Source organism: Amblyomma maculatum, chromosome 1, assembly GCF_055883805.1.
Source record: "Amblyomma maculatum isolate TAMU_Amacu chromosome 1, ASM5588380v1, whole genome shotgun sequence".
Classification (NCBI taxonomy): domain Eukaryota; kingdom Metazoa; phylum Arthropoda; class Arachnida; order Ixodida; family Ixodidae; genus Amblyomma; species Amblyomma maculatum.
Window position 1 is genome coordinate 334,408,247 of NC_139344.1, and position 17,628 is coordinate 334,425,874.

The 17,628-nt window shown below is 44.7% G+C and overlaps 1 protein-coding gene across 1 annotated transcript in view; it reads right to left on the bottom strand.

Annotated features, from left to right (window-relative positions):
- The window catches only part of LOC146207473 (E3 ubiquitin-protein ligase SHPRH), a 61,808-nt gene that overhangs the window by 18,626 nt on the left and 25,554 nt on the right, over window positions 1-17,628 (bottom strand). Inside the window, exons 10-15 of the mRNA XM_084587645.1 lie at window positions 13,826-13,999; window positions 10,582-10,664; window positions 7,158-7,252; window positions 4,668-5,505; window positions 4,044-4,217; window positions 3,028-3,221 (exon numbers count right to left, since the gene is read on the bottom strand). Coding sequence (XP_084443771.1) covers window positions 3,028-3,221; window positions 4,044-4,217; window positions 4,668-5,505; window positions 7,158-7,252; window positions 10,582-10,664; window positions 13,826-13,999 — 1,558 coding nt within the window. The remainder of the gene's footprint in view (window positions 1-3,027; window positions 3,222-4,043; window positions 4,218-4,667; window positions 5,506-7,157; window positions 7,253-10,581; window positions 10,665-13,825; window positions 14,000-17,628) is intronic.

Here is a 17,628-nt window from a genome sequence, read left to right on the forward strand (position 1 = left end):
CAGCTTAGTTGGCAAAATGGGAAGGATGTGCGCTAGCTTATTACGTTTCGCTTCAGTTTCGGTTCATCTTTGCCTGAAGTCAAGCTTCAGACAAAGACAGGTAAAATCAGTTATTGAGGACCTTAGTGGCAATGCACTACATATTTTGCAACTCTTCAACGCATTCTTAAGAGGGCAATGTGATAGCGGTGCATTCTGGATTAACTGCACAAAGACGGAAGTTGAAGACGACGACATGCAATGTACAGCGCAAGAGAGTGGCAGTCAAACATGCTGGGCATTCGGCTGCAGCGGTGGCATGGTGATCTCATTCAGTGGTAGACCTTTGCACAAACACACAAACAATGGCTAATTGTCAGACTGAGGGCCCTTGAGCTAACATTCTAAAACCTCTGCAAATCACATAAAGATACAAGAACTCGAAAAAACCTTTTACGATGTGCTAAATGTGTAAAAAAAAAAAATTCACAGGTCAATTACTATGCTTGGTAATGTGAAATTGCTGTGTAGCAGTTGATGTATTGAATTTGAAGCCCAGGTGATCGTACATGAAATGCGCAATGCTGAAGAGCTGTGGTGTTTGGCCTCGGCTTGGGACAAGTGCAGAATCTGCAACTTGCCCCTGATGCTATACTCGGCTGACACTCATCACGACAGCTGCAGCAGGCCCATAAAGAGAGCGAAACATCACTCACCAACCACTACTGTACTCTTGTCTTCGCTTTTCTCCTCACTATTTTCCCACTAGCTCCTCCTTCCCTTTTCTCCTTGTGCTCTCTCCACTACTACCATACTTTCAACCTCCGCTGTGCTCTCTTCATTATCACCATGTTTTCATCCTCCACTGTGCTCCTCATTAACTCTTCCGATTACACTAAGGTACGCTATTCAGCCCTGCAATGGGGGCCTCAGAGCTGCACTCCAAAAGCAACACTGCATATGTAGCATAGCTTAAAAGCCAGACTATCTGCCTCACTGTCCAGTCGTGTACGCCAACGCTGTGGAATCGAGTGAAGGAACAAAAAGCATGTCTCGCGATAGATCAAAGCATGTCTCATGATAGATCATGCTCACAAAATAGCTATGTAAGGCTAGTCCTTTCCACAATGAATTACGATCTATTAAAGAAAAAATCTTCAAATTTTTGGACTTTGGTGAGGAATGGCCAGGACAGCACAGAAAAGACTTCCAGCCTTCCGGATGATTAACTGTGCAGCTCCTCCTGGCTTTTCATGTACCAACAACACTGCTGAACATTGCTTTCAGGATCTCAATTACGCATATTCTGATTCATTCCTGTCAAAAGTATTATAATCCAGGCACATTACATACCAGAATTATCCAAAACCAAAAGCAAACAATTTAAATGCACATACAAGAATGTTTCGTAACAAGTTATTCTGCACTACGTAAACGACACGGACACAGGAAGAAATACACAAGATGGGCACAGGCTCCAACTAATTTCATTGAAACAGACACATCCCAAATTTATACATAATCAATGAGTAACCGAGAGCGCATGCGTGTAGAAAATTTCTTGTTAGATTAAGAAGAGCAGACTACATTCAACCGTCTATTCAATAATCTGTATTCGCTGTCTTGCAGGGAGAGTGAGATATGGTGCTGATACACATGTCGCCCCTTTCCTTGATAAAAAACGCTTCTGACAATTTGCGTACTAATCCGTCCTTACTATGCGCAGAACTTCGATGTCCTCAAGTCATGGCTAACAGTGCTGACAGTTGTGATCTTTGCAAGAGCAGCAATGGGCGGGTAGATTCTCGTATATGTCAGACACATTACCAAGTGAACGTTCATGCTCCCTGGTACGTTTGTTCACACAGCGGCCAGATATACTTTGCCAAATTTTAGGGGTGATTTCATAATCCACACCCGTGACACACTGCATATACGGCTTGCTGTGCTTCATCTCGCAGCCTGACCTCTCAGGGCCGCCACTGCTGACCTTGGGGCCCATCTTAGCGAATTTACTTGGCGCCGAGAAGACCAGCGGCACACCATACTTCTTGCCAACCCTTTTCAAGGTTGTAGGACACCCTATGTAAGTAAGGTGTCGCATAGTCATATGATGCAGGTGGGCTTTTAGGGTGAGGTTGCTAGACTGCGCAAAGCAGGGTTCCCTCATCACGTTGACAGCAGTGGCCGAGGCACTCTTGCAGAAGATGAAAGGGAGGCCAAAGAAAGCACTGAGACAACAACGTAGCAGTGCCAGGCCAGTGGTGATACCCTACAGAGTATCACCACAACCTGAAAAAGGTTGGCAACAAGTATGGCGCACCACTGGTCTTCTCGGTGCCAAATAAATTGGCTAAGATGTGCCCCAAGGTCAGCAATGGCAGCCCTGAGAGGTCAGGCTGCGAGATGAAGCACACCAAGCCGTAACTACAGTGTGCCACGGGTGTGGTTTACGAAATTCCCCCTAAAATGTGGCAAAGTATATCTGGCCGCTGTGTGAGCAAACATACCATGATCTTACATGAATGCTCACTTGGTAGTGTGTCGGACATCTGCGAGAATCTACCCGCCAATTGCCACTCTTTCAAAGATGACACAGCCAGCACTGTGAGCCATGACCTGAGGACATCAAAATTCTGCGCAGAAGTTAGAACGGATTAGCGCACGAATTGTCGGAAGCATTTTTTATCAAGGAAAGGGGCGACACGTGCATCAGCCCCACATCTCACTCTCTCTGCGAGACAGCGAATACAGATTATTAAATAGACGGTTGAATGTAGTCTGCTCTTCTTATTCTAGCGAGGAATTTCCTAGACGCATGCACTCTCGGTCACTCATTGATTATATATAAGTGTCTGCTTCAATAAAATTAGTCAAAGTCTGCGCCCATCCTGTGTCCGTGTCATTTAAATAGCACAGAATAACTTGTTACATAACCATGCTTCACCAACTAGCCTAGCAACGTGTTTTGTTAATAAACATCAAGATTTAAAGGGCTAGTGAAGAGATAAATAACAATGCAGTGCTCATGCGAACCAAGAGACATGCCTGAGATGAATGAATTCTTGCTGAGGCTCTTGATGATTTTCTCTAATTCACTGTCACCCCAGTTCCCACGACGGAGCGAGCCTAAAAGCGCTTCTTCCATGTCTTGTGCTTCCTCATGCGCAGCACCCTCAGTGAAGCAAAACAGATGGTTTTCATACATGTTGAAGAGCTCGTGCACTACGCAGTACTTGCATCTGCACAAAACAACAAAGAGTTTCAACATGCAACTCTTGATTTGAACCTCATCTCGAGAGTGTCCACGGCTATTCACTTATTTTTCATTTACATAAACTCTAATTAGCAATGAAGAGTTTTGCACTGCATTTGAATGTCGCCCTGCAACCAGGTCATCAATGTATTTCTTCGCTCACTTATTTTCTTTCCAGGACTGAATGCAATACAGAATTGAGTGGAATTTAAAAACTGAAAAAGAAAAGGGTTATGCAAACTAATAAAAAGGTTTAAAAAGTGTTCTCTGAATGGCATCCTCAAAATATGCACCATCCAAGATGGTGGCAGGAAGGCAATTCCGTGGGGAAAAAAATATATTTACAGTCATGAGCAAAAGTGGAGAGACCATGCAATTTGAGAAAACTACCCGCCAGCTTTTTCTGACAGTGAAACAGTTATTTCTGAGAAGTGCATTAGGTACCATGCATAATATACTTGCCTTCTTGGCCAAGCAATTTTCTCTGGCACATCTTTTTATACATCAAAAAAGCAATCTAAGCAGTTAGCGTGGTCTCTCCTCTTTTGCTCACGACTGTACATATATATAATCCGTAGAAGTTAGGCAGAAAGTATTTCTTTATTTATATATAGACAACCCTGATGCCTGACAGTATAGAAGTACCGATAGTTAAGAACTGCAGTAAAATCAATGCAACAACAGCACGAGAAAGATAAAATCAATGTGCCTTATTTTTTTTTAATTAAAAAAGTCATCAGACTGCAGTTGAAATTATGCATAAAGGAAAAATTAAATGCACCGATTAAAAGCACATCCTTTTACTCACTTGTTCCTTCTTTTCTTGCTAGGCCTGAGATGGCACTCAACGGCTGACATGACTTCCTCAGTAGACGGGTTGGCAAAAAGGCAGTCCACGGCGCCCTGCAGGTCTTTTCTAGCCACCTCCAACCGCGAGAGCCGTGTGGAAATCACATACATCAATCCACGAACATCGCTGAACCTTAAAACAGTGTGGCATTCGGGGCAACAAGCATAAAGCAAGGCGGTCATGTTTGACATCACATTATATGTTCATGAATGAAGTAATATGCAACAAGTTAATGCGGCAACCAGACATCTGCATATTCTGTACCTGCAAAAGAATGTTTTCTTTAAACAGCAAAGAAAGATGAAAAGTGTAGGGCATCTGCAGTAATCATAAAAGGAACCAACCAATTAAAAAAAAGAAGAAAGAAGCTAATAATTAACATTATGACAGATTCCCTTTCAAAAACAATTTAGATTAGCAGTAACAAAGAACATTTAAAAAGAAGAAAGAGCAATCAGGTTTTTCAGGCACAGTTGCTTGCCATATATAAAAAAAAGGATGGAATTGTAAAGGCCAAAAGCAGCCTAAAGCATTACTTATTTGAAGGCAGACCGCCAGGGAAATTTTTTCAAGAGTACCTACGTGTCACTAAGGCTCGAGCTCTCTACAGTCGACATTCTTGCTTGAAGGTCATCCTTCACTCTTGCAACAAGCCACTCGTCCCTACTCTTTTCCAAGCTTGCATCCAGGAGAACGTGCCACCATGGTCGAGCAGCTGGAAGCGACAACTTTTTTATTGTTTCTTTGACACCTTGCAATGCCTCGGAGAGCTGCTCTTGAGCGGTACGAATCGGAGTCAGGTATCCTTCAAGGTAAGACTCTCGCAGCTTAGCGGCTTCCTCAAGCAGCCTGTCGTCATTTGGAGCTTGTGGAATGTAACAAACTTTTTGCTTACCCACAGCTGGCCTCGTCCCCTCGGCTGGCTTTCTTGCTCCTTCAACTGCAGTTTGCAAAGTGCCATCCTGGGGAATGGCATCCGCTGCTGAACCACGAGTACCAACATCGACAACACTATTTGGTGACATATTTACAGGATCACAATGCACCTTAGTGCTACCCGAAACCATACTTCTGTAATAAAAGCCTCCAGAGTTCTCATCACAGTTTGATGTTGGATTTGAAGCGTCGCTGCGGCCGCTGCCAACCATTGCGTGAGGCACTTCACTTTCCAGTATAACACTCCCCTTGCTCCCTTCATCGTGTGCTGTGCAACCGCTGCCCGCCGTGGACGATGCCTCGCTTGCTTCTCGTGAGGTCTGGTGTACCTCTAGCAGTAGTGCCAGGTTGTGCAGAGCATGCAATTGCTGCAGGCGATCCGTCTTGATATCTTTGCTGTGGTCCTTGGCCGACCATAGCACTTGTCTGTACGTGTCGGCAGCCTCCTTCAATTCCTCGCGGATAATGTGAATGCTTGCCATCCCTGAAAAAAGCAGTGGGTGCAGCCTCGCCATGTAGCAAAACAGAAAAATCGTGCAAAAAAAAAAAAAGTTTAACGCATTTAAACGAAATATCTACGCAAAAATCAAACATTGCATATCTCTGGGAAATGATTACCTGATGAAGGAAAAGAAAACTGAACAGCTGGGAGCATAAGGTCGCGAGTCTGTTCCCTGCTCAATCGAGTCCAACCAAAATCGCCAAAAAGAATACATTTCCGAACAGTAAATCAATAACTGAAGTTTCCCTGGCAAACCGAATGATGGACAAGGGCACCGAGTAGTTCTGGGTAGTCCAGGGGAGAAAATCAAAGACAGCAGCACAGTGCCCCCAGATCATAAAGCTACGACGGACCACCTGGTCGAATGCTACGCCACTATGAAAGGTGAAAGGCACGGTATCACCGTATGCACAAGAGTGTCGTCTGCATTTTCTGCCTGAAGACTACTCGCTGAATACGTCCTTGACCCAGCCTGGAAGCTCAGCAAACAACCCCAAGATACAGCTGGTACCAAGATGTCCAAACTACCAGCAACAAGTAAGCAGCCCTCATTGGAGGGTGATGACAGAAGTTCTACGAGTATTCTACCTCTCCTGGGAATGTAATAATGCCATCGAATAAAATAACGGACATCAGAACACCAACACTTCGATGATGTGAATTATCGGCTAGGCTCCCTCAGTTATGAATAACATAACATTTTTTTTACAATGCATGCTATGATACAAATGTGCCTGACCAAAATAAGGCCCTTCTTTGCGGCTCCTAAAGTGTTGAATGAGAAGTGCAGGTAGCAAGTTTAAAACATTTCTGTCCACAATTGCCGAGCCGACTGCATTATCAGAAAAATCAGGTGGTAGTGTCGATAACCTTAGCTTGCATCTCGATTTCAAATATATATAATTTATGACTACTCCCACTGATTGAGAAAGCATCTCGTATCAATCACCTGCTGCTGCCTGCAGGTTTTGATTATATGCTTTTATGCACTCTGTGGTCATGCTTCGGAGAAAGCAAAGCAAAGTACCTGACACCCCTTTCTTTATTTCTTTATTCAATGATTACCCCGCTTAGCCCGAGGGCGCTACAGCAGGAGGGTTACAGAGTGGAAAAAAACACATCTTCATTTATGGAGCACACTTGATGACTTGAAACCCCTTTCAGTATGTTCCTTTCGAGAGCATACCAAGACGCTAGGCTGCATAACCAGTACTATAAGAAATATCACTACAGAATTTATAAGTTCCATAAGTAGCATTCTCTACCCATCAGTTGAGACTGTGGCTCGTCAATCGTGCCACACACACACATAGGAGTGCTTTCTGCTGACACCGTGAACTTGACGATACTCAGATGTTTTTGGTATCCAGCAAGTCCAGACATCTCGGCCTTCAAAAGCGTTTCGTGCTCTCTGGGGCTGAGACTGGGTAAGTGCAGGCCGGAGAACAATACAATAGAAAATGTAAGAAGTGCCAAGAAGCAGCAGACCTGAGACACTGTAAATTTGATAAGGTTCCCCCTCAGTGTGTTTTGAAGTGCAGCTAGCATCCCTGTCATTTATTTATTTTGACTACATAAAACCAAGTAAAAGGACCACAAAAAGTTCATTCTGGCAGATGCCACAACAGAATTACCATTCATTGCTGACACCATACGTCGATGAGCTTCCTCACATTCCACTTTCGTCTTCTTGATCAGCAATGTCAGCAGTTCCTCCATGGAAAGGGAACTGTGCACAATAAAAAAAATTGGCGAGGCACATGAACTACCAGTCCCGAAATAGGACTATGGCAAAGCACAGTCTGTATTGGCTTCCAACAGTCATTATTTTAAGCCCAAAAGTGTAATATAAATTTGAACAATTGATTACAGAGCAGCCATGTCAGGCCCCTTTTTTATTTCTCTTATGGTAAAGAAAAAGGAAGACAGACAAAGTGCACTCCTCTGGCTAAAATGATGCCAGCACCAATGCAAAAAACTTTCCGCACTTTTTGTTCATGCTTCCCCCGAGTTTTCCTGAGGTGAAGCTACATGCTCCTTTCATGAGCAACGTGCTGATAATAAGGAACTGGTGGTGTGCTATAAAGTGTAGTCCACATTTTTTTGCCGAGTTCTCAATGATCGATTCTTGCACGTGCACATTGAATTTTGTCCTAGCAAAACGAAACAGTCATTAAAGGGCAGCTGAAACAATGAGTTCGATGTAGCATTTTATAGTTTTTTGCCCGCTGAGCAAGAGTAACGTGCTTAAAAACGGCAGAAATGAACACAAACAGCAGTTTTTACAACAAGCACCAGCGGATTCGCCCTCCGAACAAATGCCGCTGCTGTCCATAATTGACCGCGCCAACCTTGACGTCATTCTCGGAATGCCAGGCTAGCGCTGGCGATGTTGTTGCGTGCTCGTTACTTCAGGGGATTTGGGAGCTCAATTTAAAATGTTGTTAATTATTTGAACAAAGCAAAACAACTTGGATACTTACCGTACATGTTCGAGCACCCAGCAGTTTCAAAAAAACAGTGCCACGAAAGACGCTGTCAAGTACGTCGACAGCGAAAGCGAAGTCAACACATTTGCATGAGTCGGAAATCGGCACCCGAGTGCGAAAAGCGCACCAGCTGGCCTGCTTTAACAGCTACCCTTTACATACTAAATCATGTTTCAGTAGTAACCAACAGAATAAGCATTGTATAGCAAGCAATCCTAGTCCACAGCACATTTATACAGCTTCCGAGTATCTCAACAACGCCGTATTGTTGCAAGACTTTGTACTAGAAAACGTTTCACAATTTTCCTTATAACTTTAATATTCAGCCTGCTCATCGTTTTTCAGCCCGCACAAGCCACCATAAGGCCGTTTACCCTCCACCTGCTTGCACCGTCACCCATCTTCACTCCTTCTTTGTTCAAACAGCTTGTGACTGGAACAATCTTCCCACAAGTGCCATCCTTCATACAAGCCCGGACCATTTCAAGAAAGCCATAGAGACATTGTTTTATTAACACCAGGTTGTTTGCCCACCCCTCATGTAAAGCCCTCAACCAAGGGCCCTTGAGGTATCCAAAATAAATAAATAAAATGGCGCAATGACAAATGCACGTGTACTGCAGCTGCAGCCCATCCAGTCTTTGCAGCTTAGTTTGCGCGGTGCGCTGTTAAACACAACGCCAAAACTGGTCAGGCTTCAGCCACATCATGAAATCAGACAAATTCGCAGCATCTTCAGCGGCAGATGAAGCGAGCATACTGGAACGGTGCCGACAGAGAGCACAGCAGACGGGCGCTCTGGCCGAGTGCACTCCCTGGTCGTTGCTAGGCCTACATTATTACGCATCGGCGCCACAGCAGACGACAGTTGGAGATTGAGCAGCGCTGTAGTAAATAGGCTACTCATAGAACTGCCTACTGTAAATCACTTTGTCTCACACAAAATGAAGATATCCTTATTTACGGCGCCGCCTTAGCAGAAGAGCTAATAGAGAGATTTAGCATACCGTGATCCGCGATCCGCCACCGTGACCCTGTACCGCTCGTGGGCGGGGCGCACAAGCTGATTGGTTCCAATGCGGCAGGTCAATGTGCCGACGTCAAGTATGTGGCGCCATCTATCGGCATCAAAGTGATCTGGGCATGCGCAATGGAACGTGCGGTGGCGGGTCACGGTAGCGGATCGCGGATCACGGTGTGCTAAATCTCTCTAATGTATACAAGATCGGATCAGCCACGATGCGCCGACGACTGCTGCTACACAGCTGTGAAGAGAAACTTATTTGTATCGCAGTTATCGCTCCTACCAGCATCTCGGTACGGATCAGCAATCGTCAATAAGGGTTAATTTTTCACATTCCGTTATAGCAATAAATTTGAGCACGCTTTCTTGACACTAGCGCAAATGATCCACGGACAGCTTGCGGAAGATGCGGCCGGCGTGACATGAGGAGGCAGTGCTGCCTTCAGATGATGCGCGAATGCGCCGTTGCCGCACGAGCAGCACGGCATTCCAGATAAAGACTACTGCAAATGCAGCTTCGTTCTACCAATCACGCATTTTGCTTCCAGTACCTAATTAGTAATCATTGACGTAGCCGCAAATCGTGTTTAAAGTTTCGTATTCTGTAACAACGGGGAAGCCGGACGTGCAAAAATGGTATCAACCTAATTAGGTGCGGGAACAATGACAGAACGGCACCGGACTTAAGCCGTACTGATTTCATTGGAATCCCAAGTTGCCGCAATCGCTGCCAAGATTTGATTATCGTCATCGGCACAAAAATCATCAGTGCGAAACACAGCCAATTCCAAAGGCAGGAAATTTTTCCTTTTTATGACAGAGACCCACTGCGCCTAAAGTTTATCCTCTGGGAAACTATAAAGCATCACGTCACCTAGACCACCATCGCTCGCACAACGGAAAGCTGTACTGATAGCCACTAGTCACTTCATGTACTCACAAGAATGTTTGTTTTCTAATAAAACGAGCAAAATATTTTTCGAACATCGAATGCCGTTTATTTTACAACTGAGCAAAAGAGGCTCAATAGTAAGAGGGTGTCAAAGTGTGTGGCGTACCACTACGCAACAGCTACGTATCTGCTGGTTGACCTGTGGAATCTTTGAACATGCAAAACCTTCAGCACAGAACGACCGAAATGGAGAAAACAAACGGCACCAGCAGTAGATTGCGCTAATCCGTCGATCACTAAAGCACGGGATGGAGTGAAGCAAACGTGCAAATCGCGCGGCCGGCCTAGATGACCGGCCGGCGTTACGGGATTGACGTCACATTCGCCTGTTCCCCACTTCAGCGTCCCGTCCCCGCTAGCATGTAACAACATACATAAAGGCTCACTTTTAATTAAGATTGACTTGAAGAGCCTATTAAACTTTCTTAAGCACCTTTTAAAAATCACTTTTTTAAGCATCACATATCTGCTACAGCATGCCTCCTTGATGAGCTTAATGGTTACCCGGGCTGCAAAGTAGACAATTTTGGAACAGACCACATTTCAATCCACCTAAACTTAATCCAGGAGACTTTCACAGTCAGCGTACTCACTCTGTCCTCATGGCCAAAAAGGCGCCACGGACGACACGTGGGTGGCAACATGCCTGACGCAATTGAACAAGTGGCTGCAGTAACTGCAAATCATCAAAAAAAAAAAGAAACAGGTCATAAAAGCAATAATACATGCAGTGGTGGGCATTTTGGCACAATATACAGCATGGAACCTACAAAAACCGCAACTCAAGCCTTCAGTAATATGAAAGTGAAAATTGCATCAGTCCAAAAATAGCACAGCAAATGCAAGGTCTCTTCGATTTGGCTGCACCAGCTGCACTAGTTCAAGCAGTGCAGCACCGTCCCCTCCAGTTTGCCGGCACCCCGCACGCCGTCTGCACTTCTCTCCTCGTTTTGTCAAAGTGCAGGACTAGTTCTGCACGAGTTCTCGCCCATCCTGCACTCACTCCAGAGGAGATGCAGAAAAAAGTGCAGCATGACATACGCGCCGCTCTGCCAAGAGCAGACAACGCTGTGCATCATTCTGCAGAGCTTTGTAAAGTCCGTCACCTTCAGAACCTGAATGGTTTGTTTCTAACGAATCCGCGAATGGCTGTGTATACAGGGTAGTTGGCCGCATGCTAGTGATTAGCATTTTGTTGGTGGTCAGGAGCGGTATTAATATGTAGTTGTGGCCACATATGTAGCAGTATGTGGCCGCGATACAGCACCCTCGCGCGTTTGTCCTGTGTAGAATTTGTTTTTTCTGTATAGTGTTGTGTGGCACTGGTCTTGACAGTAAGAAGACTGGTAGCTGCGAACAGAAATCAGTTGCGATAGATCAATCTTGTCAAGTGTGCGGAGAGACCCAATCCAGACGATAGTGTGTGCAGAGACTCTGCAACGTCAAGCTTGTTGCCCACGGAGTACATAGACGTCTGAGAGCGTACACACCGCGCAATGAGGTATGTGCGTCTTTTCAGCAACAGCGCTTTTAGACACAGACCGAAATTCCTTAAGCAGGCGTCTCGTTAGGCAGTCTTATGTAAACTAATACTCGTGGCAACTGCTTACAACGTTAATTCTCTCGTACCCAGGTGCATGGTCGAATGGCATCTTCGCAGACCGATGTAACGATCATGACGCCGCGCATATGTTGGTCATTTAATTGGTCGCAGTCAACGTCACTGTCGCCATAGTTGATCGTCGTCACTTTCCAATCGAGTGCAGTAGGCCTACGGCAGCTGGCTTCGAAATTGGATGTGATCATGTTATAGCATGCGATACATGAAATTAAAATGTATACTGCGCGCACACGTCTTCTAGGTTGCAATGTCCTACACTAATGCGCTTGTTTTGGCAGCTGCCATCGCACGCCAGTGTCGGAACTGCATTGCACGCTCACGTGATCACCTGGCACCGCTGCAGCACTTTTCAGAACTAGTGCAGCCAGTGCAAGCCAAATCGAAGAGACCTACAGTCATGGAGGAAAGAAAGAACTTAGAAGAGGCCCTGACGTCATTTTTTTGAAGCCGGCACGGCCGCGCCGCGACCAGACGCTGCAACGTCTCTCCTCCTCCTTTACCCTTCGCATTCTCTTTCTCCGCGACACTCACATACCTAGGGCCCTTAGCAACGCTGTTGCTAGTGGCCCGAGTTTTCATAGCAGCAGCGTCGCCGTTGCTAATGGCCCGACTTGGCTAACCCTAAATTTTGACGTCACTTCCGCAACACTTTCTCCAATGCATTGGGAATGGCGAGGGCCTCTCCTAAGTTGTTTCCTTCCTCCATGCCTACAGTAGACCTCCATAAGCTCAAACTTGCGTGTCTCATAAAAATTGTAAAGAGAAAATTTGAAAACATTCCATCACACGAAAACTTCAGCAGGTTCTATGTATTTGTACATAATCACTTAGTTTGAAGGATATTCCAAGAAAAATTCGGGAAAACTCAAAATCTGGGTTATGAAAACCCGAAAGGTGAAAAAAGGGCCATTAGCTTGCAGTTGGCATGATCTCGACAGGCCCAACCCTACTCTGCACCACTCTATACCTCACACGAGGTGTGGTCACAGTTCATTTCCCAAGGCAATGACAGACAGGCAGCCTGAGAGGGGGGACATGTGGGTAAGAGTGGATGCCTTCAACTGCCTCTATCCCACAGGTTCAGCTCTCCAAATTTTTTATCAATATCAGAGCAGCACCAAAGATGGGTCGTTCAGCACCCTATGCAGGATGTCAGCGACGACGCGGACGAGAATATGCGCATGCATGCAGAGCGCTGTCCACCTGTCTGCAACTGTTCTACTGACGTGACAAAACCCTGGTCCTGCATGGGGTGCTGAAGAAATACCTGGTAAACGCTGCTGGGAAGTTACTAAAAAACAAAATCAATTTGGAAGCTGTACATACTAAAGCTTTTGAGCAGCTGCAGTCAATGTGGCAGCACTGCTACTGTCTTGAGATCAGCACAATCATGTGCACTGTCGTAGCGCTGCATGGGACTCGTTTTATCCTAATTAAAGGCCAAATGCAAAAAAAATTTCATTTCAACAAAGGCCTCCTTTGTAGTAGTAGGTTGAGAAAAAGCACTAAAAAGAGAAGCTGATGTTCATTCATAACAGAAGTGAGAGTCAAAAATCGCCCACAAGGACCACCACAAACCAAAACTGAAGAGGTCGGTCATTACCAAACAGCTGGGTACGACATAGAAAAGGACGCACTCGAAAGTTCTGGCATTTTTGGTGGTTTGCCGCTACTTGTAGAAGCCACGGCAAGAGGGCACACATTTATTCATGTACTGTGAGTGACACAAATGCCCACCACATGCACTGCAAACTAACACTGGTGGCTTGCCGCTACTTGTAGAAGCCACGGCAAGTGGGAGCACATTTAATCATGTACTGTGAGTGACACAAATGCCCACCACATGCACTGCAAACTAACACTTGCTAACCGGGACAATTTCTTGTTTTGAGATGTCTGCTTTTACCCTTCAATCTGCTAGCCGAACTTTTGCGAAAACTGTTTTTCGGTGAAAGCAAACCCGGCCAATGTGAAGTTTCAATTGATTGTAACCAAACATGGCAAGGACTCAAGCATAGCGAAAGAAAAGATACTGCCATATGCCATATAGTGCTCACTGTCTGAAATACTTCGGAAAGGCATGCAGCAGATAAATTTTTGTGTGCCATGCACGACTGCGCTCTTGACTGCTGCAAAGTGTTTCAGCTTTGTAATCATATCTGAAGATCTGAAAAGTTGACAAAGAAGGCCCCATCTCAATCACTCTTTCTACGCACCTGTGCAACTGAATGTCTGTCCAGTTTCTCAATCCTGGCATTGTGATCAGGAAACTTGTGAATCTGCGCCATGAACTGGGAGGCACATCGGTCGGCTTGGCGTTGGTAAAAGACCTCTTCCACGGCACAGAATTCGAGAGTGTGAAAGACGTCTTCTTGAGGTGGAACATCAATCTGAAACAAGCAGTCACAACATTTCTGTGAACACCACTTTGCGATAGATCTCTGCTAACACAGCAGAGCATTTGTATTAGGTAAGAGCAAATATATAACATGACTGATCACCCTTTCCTTCCAAAGCTTTTGGTTCTAAACACATTGAGAGAACAAAGGAGCTCTGTGAACATCATTGCAATACACATTCAGCACTGCCTGCACCTACAGACTAAGAATACCAAGGTTAACACTGAGAAAGCTGACATTGTTAAAATCCCAACAGTATTCTTGGGCACCGGTTAAATGTGCCATTCAAAGGGTCATATTCACATAGCTGGCATACGTTCAACAGCTCAAGCTATTTTGCTTGTAGTGCTCGTCCCATGCTCTCTTCACCATTTCTATTTGTCACTTTTACCTGTACTGAGAGGTTGAAGAAAAGTTTTATTCAAGCGCTAACCAACTATCCCAGCTACAAGTTTCGTTAAACTACACTTCTCAAAATCTGAAAAGCTTAGGCAGATTCAATGTAATCTAACTTGTGAATGGTAGAAAAAAGTAACTGCAGATAAGAATGCCAAGATTTTAAAGTGACTGTCAGCCACATCTCTATTGTCTTCAAGTACTCCCAGGAAAAAGTCAACGCGGATAATAATGGTCTAACATAACTGCACATTCTCACAAATAGGATTTCAACCAGAAAACTCGGCTCAAAATAAGCCGCGCAAAGATAAGTGAATAAATTTCAGAAACTTAATAGAGTATTTTCGGGTACAGTAGAATCTCGATAAACGGAAATCGGTTAAACGGAACTACCGCTTAAACGGAACAAACGCCTCGCGATTGGTTGGTTTTGTATTAAGCCAATGTAAAAAAAATCGCGTTAATCGGAACTCAAATTTTGCGACCACCGTGTTAACGGAACCGAAAAACTCGAAACCGCAACTAGTTGGACAACCGCAGTGCCATCGCGGTACGCATCAATGCTCCCCTCCTTCTCCTCCCCGCGTCACCACTCCGGTTTCCGTCTCCGGCGGTTTCCGGTTTGCTCGTACACTGCCCTCCGCATCGCTCACTCGCGTTCATGGCGGTTGTGTTCAGTTAGGCCTAAGCCCTAGAGCCCTAGAGCTTTTGTTCGGTCCGATGGCAGCGCAAAAACGACCGCACAATGCACTTGCGTTGGAAAGGAAGATGGAGATCATCAACGACTTCGAGAGTGGTGGCTTCACGAAAACGGCGCTAGCGACGAAGTACGCCGTCCCCAAAAAGAGCCTAACAAGAATTCTTCAGGAATTCTTCAGGAATCCTTTTTCACTAGCCAATAAGTGGTAATTCCCACTCTTTTGACATTTTTTTTTAAATTTCAGTACTAGTACTACTGGAACAAAAATTCACTGCTTATTTTTCTCTAATAAAGTTTGTTCTCATAATGTACCGTTCTCCTTATTACCTAGATTTCGCAAATTGAGATCCGCTGAGACTGCCAACTGCGCGCGCGTGCGCCAGCTGCGTAGTGTTTACGCGGAAGTGGATTGCGCAATGCTGAACCTATTCTCTCTTTAAACGAAACTCCTGATAAACGGAACATATTTTCCCGGTCCCTTGAGGTTCCGTTTATCGAGATTCTACTGTATTTACTTACCGCTTCTTTTCTTCAGTTTTTCATTGGTGCATCTTACGCAGCAATGTCATTTACATACAATGAAAAACAAAGTAACACCATACGCCATTGTTTGTCGTGCCCGAAAACTATGTTTAAAAACGAAATCATCGAGTAAATGAAGAAAAGATACCCAATTTTGAAATTTCATCCCACGAGTAAAATACTGTTGCCAGATGGATGCCCCATGCCCGGATTGAAAGACGAAGTTGGTTGGTTCTGCTCTGCCAAGATATGCTGTCAACGTCAACTGTGTTCATGTTCATGGAGAGAACAGGCGTTGTCGCAATGCCTGGTGCCAGCCCCGTCTACCTGACTCTCCAAGCCCCCATGTGAATTCGCTGCACTTTGGACCAGCACTCTGACTTTAATGCAACTGGTTACTTTGCTGCACACTTCCCTGCCATTCTGAAGAGCACCAGAAAGTTTTTTTGCATGCATACTTCCTCCCGTCTGGGCAGGGGCATGCTGTAAAGGTTTATCAGCTCTTGCAGGGTTAGAAAATCAGACCTGCAAACAAAAGCAAGCTTGAGTAGCTGAAGGCATCTGCTTGTTCGCAAGCTGTTATTCTAGCTTAACAGGTTTAATGTAAGAGTTGAAATGGATAACAATGAAACTTAGCGGTTATATTGCAGTTTTTGTATGCTTGACGTGACCTTATACCTACTCGTGATGTCCCAACTACAGCTCAGCTACTGAAGCAATGCAGCAGAAGAAACTCAATTATAATATATTTGTTAAGAGCAGGCAAATTCTATGTGATGGGTCATGCTTATGAACGTTTCTCGCATCATCCCAAATCAAAAATATGCTGGAAAAAGTTCATCTCCACCCCTTTAATGCATCTCACACTCTTACAGTGGCACACCTAAAGGCGGCTCGCATAATAACACCTGAAATTCTTTCAGGTATAGTTTATTTTCAGTAGTTTTGTGAATTATACAGACAGGTGGATGGATGGAGAAAAATGTATGTATGCACAGCCACCCAAATCTTGCACAGCCATCCAAAGTCACAGGCGTGCATGACGGCCGCATTTTCTGTGATTCTGAGCACTACAGAGGAGTTAACCTGCTAAATGTCCAAGTATAAGCAAACGCTCACCAAGCCCTTGCTTAATCTCGACATTATGACAAGTTTTATCTGTCTTAAGGCGCAGGCGCACACAAAATACGGCCGTCACGCATGTCAGTTAAAGATTTGGGCGGCTGTACATAGTTAGACAAAGTAGTAGGCGTTAAATGCATTCCTGCTTCAAGATGAGAAAATTCCATGCTACATGCTCCTGGCTCTCACAAGGACAACTTTTGCGCAAGAGTTTGTGCTTCATAGATGCTTCAGAAAAGACATCCAGGAACATCACTAGCATTCATGACACCATACCTCCTAAATTCACAAGCTCATGCTTCGGCCAGAGTATCACTTTATAATGCGACAAAAGGTTCAGTAAAGAATCATTTGAAAAGCCTACGAGGGAAAGAATTAAAATGTTTATTTCTACAAGTACAAGTATAAAAGGAACCTCAAGAAATTTCTTAAGGAGCACTAACGAAGAAATAACAATGAATGTAGCTAGCCTGATGATGATGAATGAAGAAACGAACACGTCTAACATTTCTGGAAGAAGAATAAAGGTCTGGACTGTTAATGTGAAAATTAACAGAGCACATAAATTGCTAAGACAAGCAAGCGCTCCCTTCGACCTGTAAAAATGCGTGTTTCTGTATGTGCATATATGTGCCTATTAATGTTCTCCTTGCAAATCGTTAGAAGTGAGGTGAAAAGTGCATTTTCACGACCCCCTACAACATTCAAAATAAAAAGGCTCGCGCGACAGTTGCGGCATTACTGCCACCGTCATATCCACCTCGCGTGTTAGAATAGCATCTACCCCCTAATGAAACTTCCAGGAATGCGCTTCGACTCTGCTTGATAAAGAAGCACAGTAAAAAAATGCTGCACTACATAACCAATGTTTTTCCTCCAT